Below are 14159 nucleotides of genomic sequence, written 5' to 3'. Positions count from 1 at the left end.
ATTATTGTTACTTTCCCGAGGGTCGAGATTTACGTCTTTGAACTTCCTGTTTGTAAAAATGTTGTCTTCTGCTGTGAGATCTTCTGTGAGCCCGTCGAATCTGACGCTCGTTATGTCTAAAATCTTTTTACTCCAGACGAAGATGAGATCTGTTTGACCTCGACGTTTTGATGGATGCAAAGTTACGTTTTTCATTTCAGGTCATTTCAACTCGTTTCATTTTTGATTTTAGGAAGCAGAGACGTTCACGTAACGAAGGTTTAAAAACAGCCAAAAAGCACAATCATGACACTCGTCTTTATGTCCACTTGTTCACTGTGGTCAAGCGGACAACGCTCGGTCCATGCGTGTGCACATTTCTGGTTTGATGCCCGACAAAATCTCCCTTTCAGGCGTCGCAGATTTTTTTTAAAACTGCAAAAATCTCAAATTGTAACAAAAAGTTGTGTTGCACTAAATGTAAACCACGTTCACCTGAAGAGTCCAGAAGATAAACATCTGATTTCAAGATTTTACAAACAATAAGCAGCAGAATTTAACTTTTAATTACTAAAAATTAAGAAGCAAAATGTACTTAAGTCACTTGAAATGAAACCGATCTTTAAAAATCAGTTTCTGCATCTCATCTGAAGTCACATAAGTTTATTTTTTTATGCTGCATCAGCAGATTTTTTTTACTTTTGTACGAGTGAGTCTGTCTTTTTACATCCTGACATCAGAGGTTTTCTACTCTTGTCAGGTGAATGTGGTAAAGTGTGATGTTTGTTTGATCCGACACGAGACATAAACTTTCTTAGATTTGAGTTTTTTGCAGTTTTGCAGGTTTTTTTTTTTTTAAATCTCCGCCAAAAATTTCCAAGAAAAGCGACAAATCCAGCGTGTCATTGTGAGATTAGTTTGTGTCCTCTTTGTGTTGAAACATCTCGGACTCTGACTGATGTTTGTCTCGTGTGGACGTTTTGTACAGGATGTGACGAAGGTTTGCTGAAAAGGTTCAAAGGAAGTAGAAATGTAAAAAAAAAAAAAAGATTGAATAAGCACTTTGCTCTCCAGGTTGTTGTTTTTTGTTTTTTTCTCGGAGGTTCGACAGAAAAGCAGAAACGTTTGTGTCGTCGTCGTTTCCCCACATGTCCTTCATCCAGTCTGTTGCTCTCATGGTGCTCTGAGGACGTTTGTGTGGACACGACCGACACTTTGGTTTTTCGTTGTGTTCGTTTCATTTCCACTGACTGTCCGTTTTTATACGATGACTCTTACCTGTAAACAGAGGATCAGATGGACCTGTACAGCTCATCCAGCTGCCACCATAAGCTGTTGTAACTCATCAAATGCTGATTTTTTTTTTCTTCCTTTTTGTTAAATATAAAGTGAGTGAACTTTTAAACTGCGTGTCTGCGTGCTGATTGATGACCGTTAAATATTTAGTGAGTGAGAGGATTCAGTAAGAGGACAAAAGTGCACATGATAGTCGCTACAACACCCTGCATGCAGGGGAGGGAAACGTCATCCTCCTCAAAGCAGACATATTTAAAGGACCAATCAGTGAGATGATAAAGGTATCTTACTATGTGATCATTAAGGAAACATGTTGAAGTGCTGGCTTCTCTGACAACAATGCAGCAGCCAGTATGTCCTCCTTCTAACTTTAGATTCTGCTCCTGAATGCTCTGGATTTGTTTGGACCAGAGAAGGTAGGCGCTTTTAAGACCGTTTTGGACGTCCCTTGGTTTGCCAGATATGAGAGCAGTTATCAGGTCAACAGATGTTGCAGCGATGGAAGCGGGCAAGAGAAGTGGTTCAGATAGAAGTGATTGTACCCGACCTAAAAAGCCTCTGCATGTTTCTAATAAGCTCCACGAGCAGAAACGTGCTCAAACTAGGATCAATATTGGAGATGCTTTTGAAAAATGGAGAGAGGTTAGAACACAGAAAGGTTTACAGACCCATGCAGAGCTGGATAAACACTGAAGCTTCAGAGTCCACCACATGGTGACCTGTGTGAGCATGGACTCTAGAGAGGAGGGGGGGGGGACAGCTCTCTATGATGTTTAGAATTTAGACTGCAGTACCCATTTTAAACACTAGGCTTCAGTTACATATTCCTCCATATGTAAGTTTGAGTCATTATGATGTTATATAAGTGGGAGGGATCATGTCAGGTAGGTTTCGATTAACTGTAACACCTCCTCTGCAGAAACCGTAATAACTGAAAATCAAGCTTTTCTTGCTGCAGTTCTAGGGAAAAGCTACTGACTGCCTTTAATATAAGTATATAAGTATATTAATATATAATATAATATACATTTCCACAATTTCCCAGTTTGGGATCAATAAAGTAATTCTATTCTATTCCGTTCTATAAGCAGCTGAGAGGGTTAAACACATTTTATCTGCCGCCTCTCTTCAGAGTATTACAGTAGCGATAGTCCACGCCCCTTTCTCTCCTACCCGAGCGCTGATTGGCCGGATCCTTCAACGTGACCTGAATAAAGCGGAAGCAGAGGACTCCGCCGCAGAGAGAAGGGTGAGGAAATAAACAAAATATAGACGGTGACATTTTTATGATTTAAAACCGTAAAGACACCGAATATAAAGTCACCGTTTGTCAGTTCGACGTGTCAGCTACCGGAGCCGGTGAGTCTGCGCGGTTTAAACGGTTAGCTTGTTAGCTTGTTAGCTCGTTAATGTTCGTGTCCGCTGAAAGTGAAAATATAAAACAGAGACTTAAGAAGACACAAACTGTCCGTTTACAGGAACAAACCTGACAGCTAGGAGACTTTTAAACATCTGACTATTTACTGATTTAGTTCATCTAACGTCTGTAATCACCGACTTTTATCATCAAACCGTAAAGATATTAAATATTTATTATTATTATTTGATGTTTTTGTATTAATGGCGGACTGTTAAATAAAGATGGAAGTCTTCAGGTGTATTAAAGTATTTTAATTAAACCTGTATCATCGTCACGGATCTGTTATCTGTTTTCTGTTTGAGGCCTCAACGGGAATTTCCCACAGACAGACGCACGCACCGCGACGTCAAGAATACGTAATGACGTAACGATTACGCAGCAAAAATCAAAACATAAACAGAGGACAATTTTTTTTTGTTTATTAGGAAAACATAAACTTTACAAGCAAATCCACTGTCAATATGAACATTTTGTGGTGTGTTTCATACAGACACAAAAACATATAAATAAATAATAATAATAATAAATAAATAATAATAATAATAAATAATAATAGTACATGAATAACCAGAGAAAATCTAGATGCATATACTTAAATAGATTTAGTAAGTGTACTTCTAATACACCCCTATATCAATTAGGCAATTATATATAGTTATAATATAACTATATTACAACTATACTAATAATAATACTATTAACAACAGCATCAATAATTGTAGTAACAATAATTACAGTAGTAGTTTGTATGCAAAGTAATGATTGAGAAAGAAATAAGAGAAAGAACACACAAATCCAGTGTCTATTCACTTGTAATATATCTAATTGTAACAATTGCTATTATTGTTTTAAGTAATAATAATTAAAACAAAGAATTTAGAGAAAAACAAAAAAAATTGAAACAAATCCCCCCACCCGTCCAGAGGACAACTTTAAGTTCTTATAATAATAATAATAATAATAATAATAATTTGTATAGCACTTTAAAAAAAAAAAAGAAGATAAATGTGAAGAAGAAAAATATTAGATTAAAAAATAATAATTAAATTAAATAGTGGAGGATTAGTCAGGCGGCAGTAACTCAGTCTGTAGGGACTTGTGTTGGTTCAAGGCCCGGTTTGGACCAGGACTGGACATTGATCTGGTAGCTGGAGAGGTGCCAGGTCACTTCCTGTTTCACTGCCCAGGTTACCTTGAGCAAGGCACCGAAACAGCTGATGGGGTTTTTTGATCAGCCCATCAAAAAATAACCATATTTGTTAAGTTCAAAGTCAACTTTATTGTCAGTTTCGAAATATGCCAGACATATAGTGGAATCGAAATTGCGTTTGTCTCCGTCCCGCGGTGCAATACAACCAAAATAAGGTAAAATAAGATAAATAATATTTACAGTAGTAAATTCTAAATAGTGCAAATTAATTAATTAACAACAAGACATTAGTCTGATATTGGGTGTCTATAACTTCTATTTCTGTTGCCATGGTGTCAAAACAGTATTCGATATAGTTATATTTTTTTACTTGAATCAGATCTAATTTGAAGATTCTGGTTTCATGACGACCGTCTCCGAAAGCAATGACTTAAAATGTGATCAGTTTCTGTGTTTTCAGGTCCGTTTGCAGCCGTCAGGATGCAGAGCACCACAAACTACCTGTGGCTGATCTCAGACCTGCTGGGTCAGGGAGCCACGGCTAACGTTTACCGCGGCAGACACAAGGTGACACACACTCCAAATCCAGCAACACCCCCCCCCCCTCATAACAATCAGATGTCAAAATGAATTCTGTCTTGATGTCGTTGACGATGAGGAGTGAGAACGAGGCTCGTGTGTCCTCCCTCACTCTGAGCTGTAAAAACCCGACGACCTCACTGGATGTTTTTGTGTTTGATTGTAGAAAACCGGAGACCTGTACGCCGTCAAAGTGTTCAACAACCTGAGTTTTTTGAGGCCGCTAGACGTCCAGATGAGAGAGTTTGAGGTTCTGAAGAAACTCAACCACAAAAACATCGTCAAGCTGTTCGCCGTGGAGGAAGAGGTCTGTGTTTTTATTCACTTCAATACTGCTCGCTTACTGCTCTTAGAGTCAGGCTTTAGGCTGCTTTTAGCTGGCGTTAGTTTAGCAGAATAACTACACCGGGCTCAGGTGTAGCTCATAACTCGGGTACGACCCCGCCTTGACCCCAGACCTGGTGGCGCTGAGGTGTCGTCACAACTTGAATCCTATTAGAGGCTAACGTTGACAAAATGAAGATAGTTTTTGAGGTGGTGCTGAGTCTAAATCTGTTCCTCTCCTCGTCTGTCAGTCAAACACTCGTCATAAAGTCCTGGTGATGGAGTACTGTCCGTGTGGAAGTCTCTACACGGTGTTGGAGGAGTCGTCCAACGCGTACGGCCTCCCTGAAGACGAGTTCCTGATCGTTCTGCACGACGTCGGTGAGTGGCGGTTTCGATCCGATGTTAAATATTCAGTGTGTCTTTGAAAAACACCCACCTGACTCTGAGGTGCTCTCTGATTGGTCCGTTCAGTGGCAGGTATGAACCACCTGAGGGAGTACGGTATCGTCCATCGGGACATCAAACCAGGAAACATCATGCGAGTGATCGGAGAGGAGGGGCGCTCCGTCTACAAACTGACCGACTTCGGCGCCGCCAGAGAGCTCGATGACGACGAGCAGTTTGTGTCTCTGTACGGCACGGAGGAATACCTGGTGAGACACACACACACACACACACACACACACACACACACACACACATACACACACACACACACACACACACACACACACACACACACACACCTCGGCCCTCACTTATCAAACATACGTACGGCAGAAAAATTGGTGTACGCTCATTATCAATTTGGACGTGAGCGGAGGGTACGCTCAAATCTCACGCCAGGTCTCAGTTCGTGTACGCACGTTTTCAACTCAGTGTGCAGCGAATCTTTCTGTCGGAGAATAATTAGATCATACTATAACAGTGCTCGTTAAGACGGATAGATAGAGGTTCACAGATTTACTGTTAGATAAGATATCTCAAATATATTTTATATTACGCTCCACCTCTAACGATCTCTGTAGGCTACATCGCTTTTTAAATAATGTTGAGCAGCGCGAGCTGTCAGCTGATTTATTTAGTTGTGTGTTTTATTTGATATATTTTTGTTTGTTTAATCGATTTACTTTAAAGATTAAAGATAAGAGAGGCTGCTTTCAGTAAATACATGTTAAACGTTCAGCGCACAGGAATATCACTGCAGAAAATACTGAGACAAATGAAAACAGAAAAACTAAAAACATTTACTTTAAAAGAACATAAAAACTTCCAGAGGAAACTAAATACAACTTTTAACCCTAACCCTGAAATATGAAATATTTAAGAATTCAGAACATTAACATTAGATCATAACTAATCGGTATGTCCGGAGATTAAAATAATAAATACGCTGATGTGCCACATGCGTAATAACGCACAGCAGACGCCCTGAGGCCAGAGACTACATGTGACATAAGAACCAATAAAAAAATCTGGGGGCTGTGATACGGAGTCAGGACCTTCTTTTATGTAAGTGTTAAATTCTTATGTTTGGAAAGAAGGCTAATCGGATGAGAAGTGCACGTTGCACAGCGTTTGATCAAACACTTTATTCATGCAGGACGTTTCAGGTTTCTCTTCTCTTTTAAAGTCTCATAAATGGCGAGCTGCCAGTGCAGCTGACGTTATCCGACACAGATGCAGGTTCACCTGTTCCACTTGTGCCTGATATTGAGGCTGAACCGATGAAGGAAGCCACTCGCTCCACGATCTGGGATTATTTTAGGGGGGGTCCGGCTGGCGTCCTCCGGTCCGGGAGCTGCTTCTTTTAAGACCCTCAACACTAGGATATATTGTAGCGATCGTTTGGTCTGACCAGGTTTTTTAAATTAAAAGTATTAAAAAATTTATATTATAGCTTATATTATGTACGTTACATATCACAGATGTTAAATATTTTTTATATTTAAAACCAACGCTGTTTTTCTGTACAGGCGCATTTCTTCTGAAGCTCTTTAATCCTACACTTCAGACTGACAAACAACACAATGTTATTCCTCTTTACTTCTCTCTGTTATGATGTCACTCAGGTCATATCTCGTTTCTCTTCTTTGCCATGTTAAGTATCTCCATGCCGTAAACTCTGGGGGCGAGGACAGCTGAGCCGTGAATAAATAGGGGCGTGGTATTTAAGTGACGATCGTTTCCAGTCGCCACACTTATCAACACCCGGTCTTGGGTACGCTGTGATCAGCCAGATATGCACGTTTCATAGGTCCCACGTGGACCCTGTCCTACGATGATTTCTACACCACGCTCTCTCTTTCTAGTTTTCGACGCACAAAAAGCTTAAAAATAAATAATGACACCAACACATCTTTAACTTCCTGTTATTTTGTTCTTTGTGTGTTTTTTCCCTCGCAGCACCCGGACATGTACGAGCGAGCCGTGCTGAGAAAAGACCACCAGAAGAAATACGGCGCCACGGTCGACCTGTGGAGCATCGGAGTCACGTTTTATCACGCCGCCACGGGCAGCCTGCCGTTCAGACCGTTCGAGGGGCCGCGCAGGAACAAAGAAGTCATGTGAGAGATCAAAGAGTTAAACATGTGACTCTGAGGACGAGGAACAGGAAGCTGAACGAGCGCTGTGTGTGTGTGTGTGTGTGTGTGTGTGTGTGTGTGTGTGTGTGTGTGTGTGTGTGTGTGTGTGTGTGTGTGTGTGTGTGTGTGTGTGTGTGTGTGTGTGTGTGTGTGTGTGTGTGTGTGTGTGTGTGTGTGTGTGTGTGTGTGTGTGTGTGTGTGTGTGTGTGTGTGTGTGTGTCTCAGGTATAAAATCATCACAGAGAAGCCGTCGGGGACGATCTCCGGACATCAGAAGAGCGAGAACGGGAAGATCGAGTGGAGCACCGAGATGCCCGTTTCCTGCAGCCTGTCCAAGTGAGTGAGTGAGTGTGTGTGTGTCTGTGTGTGTGGGTGTGGGTGTGTCTGTGTGTCTGTGTGGGTGGGTGGGTTGGTGGGTGTGTGTGTGTGTCTGTGTGTGTGTCTGTGTGTGTGTGTGTGTCTGTGTGTGTGGGTGGGTGGGTGTGTCTGTGTGGGTGGGTGGGTTGGTGGGTGTGTGTGTGTGTCTGTGTGTGTGTCTGTGTGTGTGTGTGTGTGTGTGTGTGTGTGTGTGTGTGTGTGTGTTCTGGTCTCTCATCTCGTGTTTTGGCGTCTCAGGGGTCTTCAGAGTCTCCTGACTCCGGTCCTCGCCAACATCCTGGAGGCGGATCAGGAGAAGTGTTGGGGCTTCGATCAGTTCTTCGCCGAGACCAACGACATCCTCCACCGCACCGTGGTCAACGTGTTCAGTCTGCAGCAGGCCACGCTGCACCACGTCTACATCCACGAGTACAACACGTAAGACCGGGGACGCGGGGGGGAAGACGGCGTGGGGGCGTGGCGTGGGGACAAACTGACTGCACTCCTCCGTGTGTCCACAGGGCGGCGCTGTTCCAGGAGCTGATGTCCCGCCGCTCCAGCATCCCGCTGCACAACCAGGAGCTGCTGTACGAGGGGCGCCGCCTCGTCCTCGACCCGAACCGCCAGGCCAAGACGTTCCCCAAGACGTCCCGGGACAATCCCATCATGCTCGTGAGCCGGGAGTCCGTCGCCACCGTGGGCCTCATCTTCGAAGACCGTACGTCGCTTCCTGTTTGTGGTCATCAGCTGTTTGAGCTCCCGCAGACCGCCGCTCGCTTTAACCCCGAGTGTTTTTGTCTCTGCAGCGAGTCCTCCTAAAGTCCAGCCTCGCTACGACCTCGACCTTGACGCCAGCTACGCCAAGGTATCGGGTCGGCGCTCGACCGTCTGCTCCGACAGCAGAGTCTCTTAAAGACACAGAACCTTTAAACATGCTAACTTCCTCTCTTGTTGTTTCAGACGTTTGCCGGCGACGTCGGTCACTTGTGGAAAACCTCGGAGTCTCTGCTGGTTTATCAGGAGCTCGTGAGGAAAGGAGTGCGCGGCGTGATGTGAGAAAACGCCACACACTCAGAGAGCGTCCTGTCGCTGAGCAGGTTCACTTCCTGTTAGCTCGACCTCATCCTGTTTTTACTGAAGACAACAAAAGGATTCAGCCCACACACACACACACACACACACACAGACACAGACACAGACACACACAGACACACACAGACACAGACACACACACACACACACACACACAGACACAGACACAGACACAGACACACACAGACACAGACACAGACACACACACACAGACACAGACACACACACACACACACACACACACACAGACACAGACACACACACACACACACACACACACACACACACACAGACACACACACACACACACACACACAGACACAGACACAGACACACACAGACACAGACACAGACACACACACACACAGACACACACACACACACACACACACACACACACAGAGACACATAACTGATAACTCTCCCGGATGAGTGAATGACAAAAATAGACATTAACACGTCCTCAATTTCACAGTTTTCCTGTCGTAACGATGTTTTGTCAGTAATTATTTTAAAAACGTTGCGCTTATAACGCTCGAGCGTGCGCTCCTGTGTCACAGTTGAAAGGCAGCCGACGACTTCACGCTGTCTCACCTGCTACACTCGAGTTGTTCACTCACACACAGATCTTAGCGCAGGTTTTCTCTGATAAAAAACACGTTTGGTAAAACGGTTTTTAAAACCATCAGATCCCGACAAAAGCCGAGTTTAAATCAGCTTTCAAAGAGAAAAAATCACCTGAAGAGTCGAGAGCGACAGCAGGACGAAAACAGAAGAGAGAAAACATGTTAGCCCTAAAGAGAGCTCCTAAAGTAAAGATGTAAGGATGAAGAGTTTCTCACAGAGAAGAAAGAAGGAGAGATTCCAGATCTATCACAGCCTCATATTAATATCAGATGAAGTAGACTCTTACAGTTAGCAGCATGGTGAATAAACATGAGCACATAAATATTAGAAAAATACACAATATGTTTATAATTAGAGCTCAATTTATTTAATAAAAGTTGTAATTTAATTTTGCATCAGAATGGTTCAAGAGTAAATTGGTGACTGTTGTTCTTTGAATCAAAAGTAATGTTCCTGGGAGAGTGATCTTTGAAAACCAGAGTTTTAATGTCAACCCCTGTATTCATAATTCATAAATCTGTTCACACCGTCTTTAGAGCGTGTCGGGTCATAAACATCTCTAAATGTGTTTGTTTCCTGCAGCGAGCTGATGAAGGAGGACTACAGCGAGATTCTTCACAAGAAGTCTGAAGTGTTCCACTTGTGTAACTTCTGCACGCAGATCCTGGAGAAGACGGAGCAGCTGTGAGTCGCTCGCTCGCTTTGAATAAATTAAAAGTTTTAACCATTTTTGATTCTAGGAAAAGGTTTAACCCTGCGTGTCGTCCTGCAGGTTCGAGGTGCTGATGCAGGCCAACATGATGTCATCGGAGTACGACGAGATCTCAGACATGCACAAGAAAATCCTCAGAGTGAGCGCTCGCTTCTTTTTTTACATCAACGACAAATCTTTGATGTTTTGTCTGCAATCTTTGGAAACTAAAAACAAGAAATGAGCCAGTAGTGGTCGTCTCAGAGTTCTATTTTTGTTGCCGTGGTAACAATATAATATAATTATTATTAATTAATAATTAATTATTTAATTAATTATTATTATAAAAATATAATAACAATTATTTTTTACTCACTTTCTGACCTCAGTATATCTCTCCGCTGCTCTTATTTTGAAATCCTGATGTGTGTGTGTGTGTGTGTGTGTAGATCTCCAGCTCTCTGGAGCCGCTGGAACGAACCGCTCAGGACATCAAGAGTAAGTTCCTCCCGGGGGGTCTGCTCACCGAAGGCTGGACGCAACAAGTGGGGACGCACCCCGAGGACAGGAAGTGAGCCCCGCCCGCCTCCGCCTCATGTCGACTCATGTTTAATGTAAAACACGAAGAGTTTGTTTAATGTGGGAATGTTTTTCATCTGCAGCGTGGAGAAAATCAAAGTCCTGCTGGACGCCATCACGGCCATCTACCAACAGTTCAAGAAGGACAAAGCGGAGAGACGTGAGAGCGTTCACATCCTGTTTAAACTGTTTTTAAATGTTCGCTCTTTTATTTTGAAGGTGTATCAGAGTTTTAATATTGTGTGTTTGTTCAGGTCTGCCGTACAACGAAGAACAGATCCACAAATTTGACAAGTAAGTTCACTGAATTTTCCCTCCTGTTTCCATGACAACAGTCTGTTGATAACGGCCGCTGTATGACCGACACTGCTCGGTTACTTTTAACTGTATGTTTAATAATTTAGATATTTTAATTCAAGATGAGAGGAGGATGAGGGTACAAGACACGATCTGTAGGCGGGAAAATACAGGGAATATCTTTTATTTTGAAAAGAGCGGCGGTGACCTGAACACGCCTTTCTGAAAAGTTGAAACACTTTCAAGCAGATGTGCTCAAAAACAAAGACGCTGCGTCTTTTCTCTAGAGCAGTGCTTCCCAAAGTGTGGGCCGCGGCCCCCTGGTGGGCCGTGTAGGTACTGCAGGTGGGCCACGAAAAGCCCTCCACCAATTTTAAAAATAAAATAAATATCACAATATTGATGATTCACCATGAGTCAACCCTTTAAGTGATTAGTAAGGCGTGTCATGACTATTCATGGACATAATGTTTACTAAACTTTTGTGTCTTATCTTGCCATAACATCATTTTGTAATGTCCAATATTTTACCTTTACTGAATGAGAGAGCTGTAGTCATAAAAAAAAATGTGTAACGGGCCCCGGAGTCATTTTGTATTTCAAAGCGGGCCACGGCAGTCTTAAGTTTGGGAAAGGCTGATCTAGATCATTAAAATAACAGAGATCGTATGGTTAAAGAACACGTGGTATCAAAACATTAACGTGATGTGGCGACCTTAGTCGGGGGTCGAACGCCTTTGAGCGAGGTCGAGGGTCTCCGTCATTTATACCTTCAGAAGACTACTAAAGACAAAACTGTAAATCTTCAGCAAAAATATTCTAATTTAAACGTTTCTGTTCGGCCATTTTCTGTCTGGAATCCCCTCCTCTCAGCTTTTATTTTGAAGGCCTGACTTCCTGTGTGTGTGTGTTTCTCTGACAGACAGAAGTTGGTGCTTCACGCCAGTAAAGCGAGATCTTTGTTCACGGAGGAGTGCGCCATGAAGTATCGCCTCTTCATCTCAAAGAGCGAGGAGTGGATGAGGTAAAAAAAAAAAAATACACGTCACCGTCACCTGCCGCCATGTTTTTTCTGACTCAGACGGACAGGAAGTGGGCGGAGTCTCTGCGTTGCTTTGGTTACCGTGTGAAGAGGAAAACGTTTTTTGTTTTTTTCAGGAAGGTGCACCACGTGAAGAAGCAGCTGCTCAGCCTGTCGGGTCAGCTGATCGGCATCGAGAAGGAGGTCACCATGCTGATGGAGCGAGCCATCAAGGTGAGCGATGACATCATCACACCCGCTCACATGAGGTCGTCATGTGACCCAAGAGCTGATATAACATACTGTGTGTGTGTGTGTTCAGCTACAGGAAGTGCCGCCTCAGAAAGTTCTTCCTCTGGTGTCGAGCGGGATGAAACCTCCGGCCTACCTGAGCCAGAACACGCTGGTGGAGATGACGCTCGGGTCAGGAATCTTTAACTTCATCCTCCATAAACTGTGTGTGTGTGTGTGTGTGTGTGTGTGTGTGTGTGTGTGTGTGTTTATTTATGGAGCGTCTCCGTGTTGTGTTTCAGGATGAAGAAGCTGAAGGAGGAGATGGAGGGCGTCGTCAAAGAGCTCGCAGAGAACAACCACTTCTTAGAGAGGTCAGGCTGAAAACACCACCGTTAGCCTAGCTTAGCACAAACACTGGAAGCGGGGGGAAACTGCTAGCCGAGTTAATATCATGTTATTAATCACAATAGATTTCCAGAACATGATGGACTTTAAAGTAAGATGCTGTAAGGGGTTAAAACAGCGCCCGGGCCCTCCGGAGATATTTAAACAAAATCCTTCCGCTTTCAGTCTTTATGCTAAGCTAGGCTAAAAACATCCAGAACCTTTTTTTCCCTTTTTTTGCAAAACGTCTTCTTCGTTTTAATATTTCTGTTTTCTTTCAGGTTCGGGACGCTGACGCTGGACGGAGGCCTGCGAGGCTAAAAAAAAAAGCAACCTGCAGTCTGTACATATTTTTGTGTTTATCTTGTAAATACGTCGGGACTGTGACACGAAGCTTTTTGTATGAGCGGTTCAGATGTCGCTCATGAACATGTCAACAAACTCTCTGCATCACAAAGAGCTTCAGCTCACCTTTAAAGGTCACATATTATCCTCCAACACAGAACAGAACAGGCTGTTTCTGTGTCTGTAGCTTTAAATATGTAAATGAGCTGTGTCTGACCACGCCCCCTCTCTGGAAGGGCTTGGGTGTCTCGGTCTTTCTCGCTCCATGTCCTATTGTTTACGGTGAGAAGGCAGACTCAGAGGGCAGAACAAACACCTAGCTGTGGGAGTGTCACCCACCTGGGGGAGGGGCTACTGCCCTTTGTGATGTCATGAAGGGAAAATCTCCAAACGGCCTGTTTGAGCACAGATTTTCTGAAAAGTGGAGCAGGCAGAAGACGGAGAGGATGGACTTTTCTCATCATTGGGGGGTTTGTAGACGGTTAGAGGAACATGGAGAAGAGGATTTAAAGAATATGTGACCTTTAAATGGTCTCATTTTTACCAGACGAACAGCGTGGGAACAAAAACCCTTAAATATATGACGGTGTTTGGATCTAAAGGTCTTAAAGGGGCGGTGTTCCCGCGAAGACGAAGCGCCACAGGAGCGTGAATATCATGGCTTGAAACGGTGGTCTGAAGACGGTTATTTAGAGAACTTAAAATGGCAACAACATTAGAGGCATTAAAATCCTTTAAAATGTTTCAACTATTACAGAAACCTTTTCTTCATCTGTTTGAAATATTCAGAACTTCGGTGACTTTTCATGATTTTCCCTTTAAGAGTTATAATCCATTTAAAATCTCTTAAAAAGTTCAGATAATCATCCAAACATCAATCAGTGATCTCTTCATCTGAAATGATTCCTTTAAGTGACGTTAAAGTGAGAACATTAAGAGACGTTATCTGATGAGTTTTTTGGTGTTTAGAGTTCTTACAGGTCGATCAGTCACTTCCTGTGTCAGCGTGCAGAAACACGTCCTCGTTCAGCAGCTTCATCTTTTACTCGTTAGATGTTCCGCTTTTGTTTTGTCAGCATTGAAAATGTTTAAGAAATCCTGTAAATAAAAAAACAAAAGATGGAGACTTCTGAACGTGTAACTGTCCAGTTTTTTTTCTTTTTAATCTCAAACTTCTCGTCCTCTCTGATGTTTAA

The 14159-nt window shown here is 43.0% G+C and overlaps 1 protein-coding gene across 2 annotated transcripts; it reads left to right on the top strand.

Annotated features, from left to right (window-relative positions):
- The first annotated feature begins 2469 nt into the window (after nucleotides 1-2469).
- On the top strand, nucleotides 2470-14097 carry tbk1 (TANK-binding kinase 1). 2 transcript variants are annotated; one of them, XM_061029338.1, is made up of 22 exons: nucleotides 2470-2634; nucleotides 2754-2848; nucleotides 4318-4412; nucleotides 4591-4731; nucleotides 5000-5129; nucleotides 5223-5404; nucleotides 7158-7318; nucleotides 7562-7672; nucleotides 7952-8131; nucleotides 8215-8411; nucleotides 8500-8558; nucleotides 8654-8745; nucleotides 9995-10096; nucleotides 10185-10263; nucleotides 10553-10674; nucleotides 10766-10842; nucleotides 10937-10976; nucleotides 11902-12003; nucleotides 12138-12234; nucleotides 12323-12423; nucleotides 12534-12605; nucleotides 12900-14097. In XM_061029338.1, exons 3-22 carry the CDS (start codon nucleotides 4326-4328, stop codon nucleotides 12937-12939), a joined length of 2172 nt encoding a protein of 723 aa, XP_060885321.1. In that variant the 5' UTR covers nucleotides 2470-2634; nucleotides 2754-2848; nucleotides 4318-4325; the 3' UTR covers nucleotides 12940-14097. The 2 variants fall into 2 exon arrangements, with proteins under 2 accessions (XP_060885321.1, XP_060885320.1); XM_061029337.1 differs by lacking the exon at nucleotides 2754-2848.
- Nucleotides 14098-14159: the final 62 nt, after the last annotated feature.

This window comes from Labrus mixtus, chromosome 22 (assembly GCF_963584025.1).
Source record: "Labrus mixtus chromosome 22, fLabMix1.1, whole genome shotgun sequence".
Taxonomy (NCBI): Eukaryota; Metazoa; Chordata; class Actinopteri; order Labriformes; family Labridae; genus Labrus; species Labrus mixtus.
The sequence above is the reverse complement of the archived record's forward strand: the minus strand, read 5'-3'. Positions and strand labels throughout refer to the sequence as shown.